This window comes from Poecilia reticulata, linkage group LG1 (genome assembly GCF_000633615.1).
Source record: "Poecilia reticulata strain Guanapo linkage group LG1, Guppy_female_1.0+MT, whole genome shotgun sequence".
In the NCBI taxonomy this organism is placed as follows: Eukaryota; Metazoa; Chordata; class Actinopteri; order Cyprinodontiformes; family Poeciliidae; genus Poecilia; species Poecilia reticulata.
Genome location: NC_024331.1, coordinates 8,109,199 through 8,119,846, shown reverse-complemented (window position 1 = coordinate 8,119,846; position 10,648 = coordinate 8,109,199). Strand labels below are relative to the sequence as shown.

The 10,648-nt window shown below is 39.0% G+C and overlaps 1 protein-coding gene across 2 annotated transcripts; it reads right to left on the bottom strand.

Moving 5' to 3' along the window:
• Nucleotides 1-762: 762 nt before the first annotated feature.
• Nucleotides 763-10,405, bottom strand: clta (clathrin, light chain A). 2 transcript variants are annotated; one of them, XM_008414925.2, is made up of 7 exons: nucleotides 10,099-10,405; nucleotides 9,447-9,475; nucleotides 8,441-8,558; nucleotides 7,337-7,448; nucleotides 6,848-6,901; nucleotides 3,779-3,814; nucleotides 763-1,846 (listed from the first exon to the last, which is right to left on the bottom strand). In XM_008414925.2, exons 1-7 carry the CDS (start codon nucleotides 10,274-10,276, stop codon nucleotides 1,675-1,677), a joined length of 699 nt encoding a protein of 232 aa, XP_008413147.1. In that variant the 5' UTR covers nucleotides 10,277-10,405; the 3' UTR covers nucleotides 763-1,674. The 2 variants fall into 2 exon arrangements, with proteins under 2 accessions (XP_008413147.1, XP_008413219.1); XM_008414997.2 differs by lacking the exons at nucleotides 3,779-3,814; nucleotides 6,848-6,901.
• Nucleotides 10,406-10,648: the final 243 nt, after the last annotated feature.

Here is a 10,648-nt window from a genome sequence, read left to right as displayed (position 1 = left end):
AGAAGTGCATGTGGCTGTGTCAAATTAAAAACACCAGTTCACGATGACTATGGAAGACAGGAAAAAGAAAATATTTCCATTACTTGACAAAAACACGTTTAAGGAAAAGAAAAAAAAACGAAGTATATACATTTCTTGTTGAAAACACGTGTATGGAAAAGGAAAAACAAAAGATATAGATTTCCGCTTTATATCATATTTGGGTGGATGCCCTGGTCCAGGAAGTGGGTGAGCACGAGAGTCCTGCCCAAAATGGTGGACAACTATGGGAAGACAGCCAAGTATTGATGAGTTTGATTTTTTTTTTTTTTTTAAGTCACTTAGTTTGGCATTTTCTTCACATCTTTTGGATAGGGTCCAAAGTTACTGTGGATTTTCATAATTTTCTTCTGTGTGGGATTTGTCAAATTTGACATGAATAGTCAGCATTTGGAAAATGTTCAGAGTAAAACAAGTTGTCAAATCAGCTTTGATAAATGATTTTCTGCCTCTCTTCTATACTTAAAAACAAACAAAAAAAAAAATGCTTAAAATATTTTTCAAGATGAATCCAGAACCTTGGTCATAGTTTATGTTTGACAAACTTTTACGAGTTTGCTTTGTAGTCTACAAAGTACTTTGTCAATTGTTTAAGAGTAAGAGTGATAAATCCGATGCCATCAGCATTTTGTCATATTAAGAATACTACACATATGATATTGAGACATTTGGAACCGAGCTCTAGTCTCCATATAAAAGCAGAAAAATGACAGGACAGCAAAATTATCTTCCTTCTTTTACTTGTACTGAAATCAAATGGACAATGAATACAACATGGTCAAGGAACTAGCTAGTATCTAGTCTTTAAAATCACAACGGTCTAATTTCAGTGACATAAATGTTTATATACTGTATATATTGCCTTCTGTATATGTACATAAGTACACTCAAAGTACATACACACACTGTTAGGGTTTGAACACCCATACAAACAGGTCACACGTTTTGTAATGATTGGACTTCCATCACTTCTGACTGGATGAGGGGGAAAAAAAAAGTTTCCAAAAAAAAAATAAAAAAAATGCATAGATTGGAAATTTGAACACGATATGCCACAATGAAGCACTACACACAGTAAAGTACACTGGATTTGGAGCTTGGTCCCCCCCCAAAAAAAAGAAATACAAAACAGACACCAATACTTCACTAAAAGGAGAACAGGAAGTGATATGTTGGAGGGCAAACGATGGAGATTATACAACAGCATTCTGATATTGTTTGGAGGCGACGGAGGATGTAGTGTAGCTGTAAGCCTTAAAAAATACAAACATCAATCTTTCCCTTTTAGTGTCCCAACTCACCACCCTTACAGTTTTACGAAGGACCACAGACCAAACACTTTGGTCAAATCCAACGAGACTTTAACATGGGGCCACAAAACATGAGGTCTCGACTAGTCTGAGGCGGAAAGACGGAAAGCTTTCAAAGGGGGGCGGAGAAAGGATAATCTCTACAGGCCTGCGTGAAAATGGAAACCCGGGCTGTCCCCCTTCACCTTAGATAAAAGTTGTGGATTCAGTAGTTGGTTCGTTGGTGTGTGAGGTGGAAAAAAAAAAAACACAAAAAAACCCAAAACAAAACAAAAAGAAAAGAAAAACATAACATGGAATGGACTTCCCCGGATCTCTCTGGTCTCTAACGGACCAGCGGGGACTGCTTTAGGGAGATGAGGACGGAGCGCATGCGGGACACGTCTTTGGCCTGCTTGCTGGACTTGGGGTTGAAGTCGCAGAGCCGAGCCACCCGCTCCCACTCTGTGCCGGGGTTGTTCTCGTCCAGATCTGAAATCATGGCTTCCTCGGCCGCCCTGACGAGAGGAGGAGGAGGAAGGGGAAAAAACGGGTCGGTCAGTGGAGGAAGAAATGAAAAATCCATAAAAACGACAAACATGAGAAAGTCTCTGCAGAGAGCCAACACAGGTTTATGCTGGGTCACCTTCATGTAAGGAGTGCACCGATTGGCCTGTCCTAATAAGCAATAAATCAATCAGCTGGTAAATTAAAACAAACTCAATTTCCATTTGTAGGATTTATCATTTCTCTTTTTAGCTACCAAAAACTAGATGACAAGTTTTCAGTCTGGAGCTTTGGTCACAACGGATCCTACTTTTGAAGGACAATTTTGCCCACAGAGACTTCATAATTCATTTTATTTGTTCTCTCTTTATTTATTTATTTATTCTGGATATTAAAAATGTTTTTCAGTTTCAGCGCTAAATGTTCACTGGAATTTAAAGCTTATTGACCTTTGAGATTGTGTTCCTGCATCATTATGCCATTAATAGTAATTGCAATAAGCAATAATATTGTTTTGAGACCAGTTGTTATTGCAATAACTTCAGGGACAATTTTATCGCCCAGGAACATTAGTTATCATGACAGGTCTATGCACTGACTGCTTTTTTCTGATTGATTGTTGAGCTTTAAAAAGTCTCAGTTGCCAACTCCGATTTTGGCCAATACTTTTTTTTTTCCCTTTAAAAAGTTGGATTATTGTTTAACCACGCACATGCACACTAGAGTCTCTGGCAGCAGTTCAAAAGGGAACAGTGGCTGATTTTTAGAAATTTGCAGAGGTAGTCAAGTATCGACTGATCACCAATCACCCAAAATTATCTGGGCCGATTTATCATCCAACTGGCTCATCAGTGAACCCAGGCTTCATTCTGCTTTGGCTCCTCACTTTTGACATTTAGCTCAAATCTTCTAGATCCGACAGGAGGATTTTTCGACTTTTGGCTGGGTTGGACTGTTCGCTCTGCAGAGTCTGCCTCAGCACAGGTTAGTCCCATCATAAATATCAAGTTTAATTACACCCACAGCTTTATTGTCGGCGACACAGCCGCGCCCTCGCTCACACATAACACCGCAATTACCTGATTTGTCAGACGAGCCACAACAGCAAGCAGAGGTACGTCAATACCACCGATAAAAGAAAAAACATCAAAAAGGAAAAACAAACTTAGCCAAAATAAATGAAAGGCTGAAGAAGGGTTTTAGCTGGTTAAACACAATTAACTCCTACAAATACACTAAAGCTTGCCTTGTGGGTGCACATTTGCCAAAAATCTCACCCAGGTAAAAAACATTCATTAAATATATGACCAATAGCAGAAAGCTTTGGCCTTTTTTTTGTGCCTTTTTTTTTTAACCGAGCCACTGCGACTTAGCCATGCGCTGTGCTGCGGCAAAGGAGCAGAATGGTTTCCTTTCATCTTGTGTGTGAAAAAACTAAACGGACATATCTGAAAACAGACCGAAAAGTGTAAAAAAATTATATATATTATATATATATATAAAAATAAAGTTAATCACCAAGACCTTTTGAGATCCAATCCAGGCTATGAAAAAGAAAAAGTCCCAACACCCACCCACATTATACCACCCTCAGAGTTAATCTTTATTTACACGGATGTACTCGGAGTTCCCACACTGTCCGTAAACACAAATTCAGCTAAAAAATAAAAAATAAATAAAAATAAAGTAAACACAGTGCAATGGGGATGAAAAACTAACCAACATTCACCATCACAACCATTTACCAATCACAAGGGACTAGAAGGACAACGACATCAAAGAAGGGACAATACAGCAATCAGTGGAGTAAAACAACGAAGCAACTAAACTGAACAAATAAAGAAAAAAAAAAACCCAGAAAGAAACAAACGGTCACAAGATGGATTCCGTCCTCAAAAATATCAAATACTTAGCGTTTCTGGGGTTTCGTTTGTTTACTTAACTGGTCTAGGCGGTAGCAAGGATGGTTAATGTGTGTGCTTTAAGGTGCAGAGGAAAAGAAAACAGGGAGAAACAGTTTCACCAGTCAGAATTCAAAAGAGAGAGAGAGAAAGGGAGAGAAGAGGAGGAAGAGGGGCGAGTGAAATAAAAGACAACAAAAATGAGCTCATTGCAGATGTGGAAGCCAAACATGCCAAAGCGACAGTTTTCTTTATTCTTCCTACAGAAATCATTTCTGTGCAGCTTTTGGTCCAGTAAGCAAACAACTCTTTGCCAATGAATTGAAATAGAAGGAGCATTTTATCCACCGAATCAGCCTCAGAGCTCTGAGGTCGAGTCCAAACCAAAGGCTGCRCATGTCRATGGCATATCAACCCGTTTCACAGCAGATACTTTGAGCTGGGAGTATTAAAGTGGGCTGCATCCCACCTCAGCACCCCCACATGCTGATCTGATGTGCAAAACAAACCTTCCATAAAGTGGTAATCAGCCCCCTCTAATACTAGAGATGCACCAATCAGAAATGTGTGGCTCATTTTGAATTTTTTTTTTCCCTAAAACTTTGACATCCTGAGGCTGACTTCAGTGCATTTTGATTTTTCTTCACAAAACTAAAAAACTGTACAAAAACATTTATACATACTGCGGACAAGACGAAAATACTTCTTTGTCTCCAAATATGTTCTACCCAGAACTCAAGTGACCTAGTTTGAGCTTCAAATTATGTAAAAACATTTTTTAAACCCCCCCCAAAAAAACATCCTTTTGCTATTCAATGAATCAAAATAAGTTGGCAGAATTTTTAGCAACAGATGCATCCTTTGCTACAAATAATCAAGCGTTCACTAAAGGAATACTGTGTTGTTGAATCTTAAGACAATACCATTTTTATTTTTCTCATTTTAAAAGAATGTGTTTATTTAAATCTTTTAATGCATTTCTAAAATTGTGTAAATAAAAAAGCTTAGTAGCCAAATGTCTGCAGAATGTGCCAATTTATTTCAAAAATAATTGATAACTAATCACAAGTTGCAGCCCTAAACAGGCGGTTAAAAGCTCAAAACATTTCTTTAGTAAGCTCCCTAACCCCAACACTCTCCTCAAAGCGTCACTCTCTCAACCTCAAGACACGTCTCCACACGTTTAAAAAGTTCTTTTTTCCCCCCTAAATATTCAATCTTTCTGACATCTTTTTTTCAACTTTACACCAGAAGTGTAGTTGTCAGTGTGAACTCACTGATCAGAAATAGTTTGGATCTTTGAGTCACTACCGGCCTTTTCTCAGGTTTGGGCTCATCGAGATGAAAATTGATCAAATCCAGCCACCAATCAATTTCTCGGTGCATCTCGAAATAAGACGACTTCAGCTTTCCCATTTCACCTCCAATTATCTGCCATGAAATTCGACTATCAGCAACACATTTCTAACAAAGCATGAGAGCCGTCTTGTTTGAAGCAGTTGTCCGTTTGTCAGAAGCAAAGTCATCTTGAAGGTGAGGGAAGTTTAATCTAAAACATTATAAAGCTACATCACAATAAATTAAGTTTAAAAATACACCAAATGGTGAACAAATTGATCTACAACATCTCAGACTGATTAATGCAAACGCACAGCTGCTTCAAGCGAATGCTTAAGCACCCTACTCCTCTGTAAATTTACATCAAAGAGAACATTTTAAAACAAACATGAAAACACTTCATTTTGGAACAAGAACAGAAGCAAATTATTGTTGGAAAGGTTTCATACATCCTGATGCAACTTCAGGAGGAAACGGCACAGGTGTGAGTGATGCACAGAGAATGAAAACAAGCAGTTTTGGAAGAATGGAGACGATCTGGATGAGTGTGACTGACGACTTGTGAAGCGTGTTTTAATGTTGAAGTGGACCGAAACTAAAAGGGCCGATATGCTAAAGTTACAGGAAGGGCAACAAAAATAGATGAAGTTTTCCTTCTAATTGGCAAACTAGCCAAAAACTTTAATCTCGACTTTTGACTTGTTTATTCCAACCTCTGAACAGTTTGAGCATGTTCTCATCAAGGCTGAAATGATTCATCAAATTAAATCGATGAAATAATCGTCAACTAATTTAGTAATGGATTAATCGTTAACCGGAGTACACAGACTCTAAAAATGGCCATTTGCTGAATTTGCAGTCAATAAGCCAAAACTGTGCAAAAGATAAAATACATTTTGTATTTGCAATGAGAATTTTTTTTGGTCTGTAAATCCGTTTTACCCAGAACTTCTCAATCGCATTTTTAGCTTCACCTGGTTCAGATTCCGTACAAATATTAAAAATAAAAATCTCCTATTAAGCACCTTTTGTTATCCAATTAATAAAAAAATAATGATGTGCAATAATCTGCAGATTAGCCATCATTCTTTTGGCTGCAAATGAACACAGTAAGGAAATGCTACTGTACACATTGCATTTTAGAAAACAGAATTTTATTTTCATATTTAAAAACGTAACCGATTTGGTTATTTGCATCTTTTAATTTATCTCTAATATTGACCAGAAAGTCTTAAGTTTTTAAATGAAAAACCTACAGAAGGTGCTAATTTTTCAAATCACTTGAGCGTCAGAATAATCGATTGCTAAAATAATTGTCGGTTGCAGCCCTAGTACTTATTCAAATTCTATTCCCACTGCGATCAATTCAAACAGAAAAAGTGAAACATTTTCAGTTTCATCAACCTTTTGGCAATTGCTGGGAGTGACAACAAAGTTAATTAGGAGTCAATTTCAGGATCCTCTTTGGACAAATTAATCAATTGGTCTACCTCTGGTGTAACAACATGCAAGTGAGTGGTTTAGCAATTTACTAAATATTTAATATCAATCGTTCCAATAAACATCGTGAAAGGCATCCACTCAGATGACATGCAGACGAATGGGTCTGTAAACATCACTGGACGTAGTATTTACGAAGGAAGAAATCTAAAACTTAAACTGGATTTAAAAGAAACACGGCATGAGATACATGGAATGTGTGCTGTGGAGAAAACGATATGAGAGGGAAATAAACAGGTGTTAAGAAGGAGGATGTTAGTTGGAGCAACATACACATAACCAATGAGGTCAGAGAAGGGCTGCTTGTAGAAGTCTTCGTCCAGCACTCTGGACAAACATCCGCCCAACGACAGAGCAGCGAGAAGGCAGGAGAGGAGAGAGAAAACAGTAAGAGGGAGGAGGGGATAGAAAAAAAACACAGATGTCATCATCGGTTAGCAGTCAGATATAAAGTCCAACCATCAGCTTTTTTTGATCTTAAAAAATGAAGAGTTTCACCAGCTCAAAGAGGAAGAGAGGCTCACGGGTGACTGTCGTTTCCGAGGACACAGCAGAGCAGCACACATTCAGTAACATGAGTGGGAAACTAACTAGCTATATCCCATTGAGTCAAGTCTTAATCTAAATACGCTTCATTTGGGTTTAATCTAAACAGTAAAACATATTCTACGCGTTTTCCACGCTGCAGTGAGATCTGAGGGTCTCCCCAAGCATAAACCCGCATCGGGTTGCCATTTTGGAATCCGGCCACGAAGCCGCTACCTGTTGTTGGATTTAGTTTTCTCCAGCTGCTCGTTCTGCCTGGCATGCCAGTCCTCCAGCTCCAACTTGGCCTTCTCCTTCCACTCGGACTCCTGCTTGCGAGAGTTGGCATCTGTGGAGGGAATGCGGCGAGGCACAGGAGGGGACAGGCAGAAGAAGAATGAAAAATTAGACAAAAGCATATTAAACTCAGACTAGTGCTGAAAAAATGTCGGCGTATGGAATTTATCGATTTTCGACGCCGCAAATACGGGAGTCGCTTAAATTCGGGGAGTTTGTAAGTCGATATCTGTGAGGACATTTGTTTCAGAAGAGGAAATGTTGCCGTTTTGATTTTGATAATTTGTATTTAAAAAAAACCCCTGAAAGAATAACCAGCTTATCCACMGACACCGTTTTTTGCCATTGAAAGGAATTTCAATGTTTTATTTCTGTATCAATTGTCTTTTTTGTTAGTTCTTTTCAGCATCATAAGGAAGAGCAGGAGGAAAAGACAGGAAAGGATGGAAGGTGAAAAAAAAAAACAATGAAAAATGAACAGGAAGAATGAACATAAGGAAAATCAGAAGGAAAGAAGAAAATGTAAGAAAGGATGGTGCAGAAAAAGAAAAAGGATAGAAGAGGCTATTCCTTATCCCTTATTCAAAGTTTATTTTCCAGACTGCACAGAAACCCTGAGCCAAGCCTTTTCGAGCATTCCTACCATGTAACTAATTTTTGACAAGTTTGACATTAAAAAACAAAAATGTTACATTAGCACAGACTTGATTTCAGTGAGAAACCGCACTGGATGTGTCAATTTTATTCAACATAGGAAAACGGAAAAACATCGACTGGTTCGCCATTTAAATCATGCTGCAAATTCTGTGCAGGAAGTCAGTGCAACTATGAATAAATATGACTGACATGAACATGATAACAGATAGATATGTGGCTACGTGAATCATAAATGGACTACAGCTTTTAAGAGATGGTCAACAAATCAGGGAAATTAAGTGGCCGTTTCTCTGTGCAGATCTTTGGGTTTTTACTTGTCGCAGCACAGAAAGCAGTGATCGGTCGTTCATGAGCTGCTTCAGAACAGAGTCATCTCTGTGAACCTACCTAGCACCTCCAGCCTCTCTTGTTGTTCCTCCCTCCACTTCCGGAGACTTTCAGGTTCAGCCTGCAGCCGGTCGGCGTTGGAAATGGCTGCATAGGCATCTGATGGGCCGTTGCTTTCCTTCAAAACAAAACATTTACTTTTTGATGACGTTCTAATAAAATATATATACGTATTATTTAATAGCTTTCTGAAAAACTAAAATGCTCCCGACTATAATCCTAACACTGCATCTGGCATCTTTTGTCCTTTATTTCTGATTTGTAGGCACCACATGCGTTCCTAAAAGTGGGCTTCTCTCCGTTTCTCTCTGCCAGAAGTCCTGACGGTGCAGAAGGACGAAATGTTGCAATGACAGCACAGGAAAAGGAAGCTGGAGTCATCAACTACAAGAACCTCGACGCACACGGTTCTACACTGAATTAATGATGTAGAAAAAGCTGAAAGTCGGTGGGAAATTTCCACCCCATACATTACTACGTTCATCTCCGACTTGGCCTCATTATTTCACAAAACAAAACAAAAAATACAGAAAGAAACCAGAGGGTTTTCAGCCTGAAAATGTGTAAAGCTTGTCACTATGCAAAGTTTCATGTCAAGCAAGTGTCAAGTCCAACTCATTTTGAGGAGGTTTTGTATCTACATTGGAAAACAATTTAAACAATGTACCATTTTCCTCATGGTCTACTGAAAAAAATAAATGTGGTTTTATGACTCTAGTCAGCCTCAAAAGAAAAAAAGTCCTTTAGTTTAAGAAGGTAGGTATGATGAAGTTTGGGTTCTAGGTACAAAAAAATTGAGATAGAAAATTTTAGTTTCCCCCCCAAAATCTAGACCACAGGAAGAAGCAAAGTCCAAACTATAACATCAGTTTGCATCGGTTTGTGAAGCCTGTAAAGGCTAAAAGCACATTTATTTAATGAAAGGTTAAAAGACACAAGGAGCTACAAATTCAGTCAAACTGGGAAAAAAAAAGAAACTTATAGGAGAAAATAATGGGAGTATTACCCCGTGAAACTCTCCATTGATGGCGCCGTCTATTAAAAAAAAAATACAAAAAGTTAGAAAATAAAACCATACATATAAAAACACAAAGGGAAAAATTTCGAATAATAATTTTTTAACGTTTTAGGAGTTTCATATGCGCACAATTTTATGCATGACATGTCAGCATTTTAAACCAACAGTTAAAACGACACATTAGTGGTCAAAGGTTGCTGCGTCGTACATAAATGTCCTCCTGCGGTTACTAGTAACGTTTGTGTGAATGGCCACCAGCAATGAATGACACGACCAAGAAAGCTACAGCTGATGTTATCACAAGCCTTTAGCCCATATGAAACGATGGAAAATGCTGCATTTATTAAACAAAGCACGTTATGAAACCTCCCCGAGTCCTAATACAAGCTCTTAACTGTTTCAGGAAGTCAAATTAATCTTGAATAAACCCGACAGCAATTAAATGACAGCTCCATTAGCATTAGCTAAAACTAGGCGCCCCAAATGTCGTGTCAAATTACCGTTTGTGTTACCGCGAGCATTTATAATTTACCGTCTTCTATCTTCGTAATATCCCCAGGTATTAACGGAAGCTAGACAAGCGAAATAACCCTGAAAGGAGGTGTTACGGTTCCTCCGTCTGAGCACAGCGGGGACGAACCGTTAGAGTCTCTGAGCGACGAAGGGAACTCTCCGCCGTCCAGGATGCTGAAGCCCTCGTCATTCTCGATCCCCGCAATTTCGCTCTCCTGTTGGGCCAGGAAGGCGGCGGCCGGGTCCTCCTCCGAGCCCACACCGTTTCCAGCGGCGGGTGCGTTCAGCATGTCAAAATCATCCATGTCGGTAGAGCCTGCGGGAGGATAAATAGGAGAAACGACAAGCAGGTGCTGGGATCCTCGAAGAGCTATCAGCTAAACGGGAAGAAGGGCGAGGGGAGGGGTGACAAATCTATAGCTGTCGAAGCGGAAAGAGGGGAACAACCAGTCAAAAGGCAGGATTGCGGATTGGCAGTATTAGTAGCCAATCAGTGAAAATTACATCAGAATTGGACCAATTACATCTCTTTAATCATTGCCTACGGGTCCCATGATCAACTACGTGTGTAAAAGCTGTTAAAAAAAATCCGCAGTCACAGGGACTTCTGGTAGCGTTTATGTGCAGCTCTGTTGATATATATTTAAGTTCTTAACATTTTCTTGTTTTATTTCACT

What these genes read in the sequence shown, in the direction of transcription:
- clta (XM_008414925.2), bottom strand. Translation starts at nt 10,276, where the DNA reads ATGGATGATTTTGACATGCTGAACGCACCCGCCGCTGGAAACGGTGTG. An exon ending in AGAGAGGCTGGAGGTGCTAG is followed by an intron (nt 7,449 to 8,440) that starts GTAGGTTCACAG and finishes TTCCCTCCACAG; the next exon opens with ATGCCAACTCTCGCAAGCAG. An exon ending in TCTGACCTCATTGGTTATGT is followed by an intron (nt 3,815 to 6,847) that starts GTATGTTGCTCC and finishes TGCACCTTAAAG; the next exon opens with CACACACATTAACCATCCTT.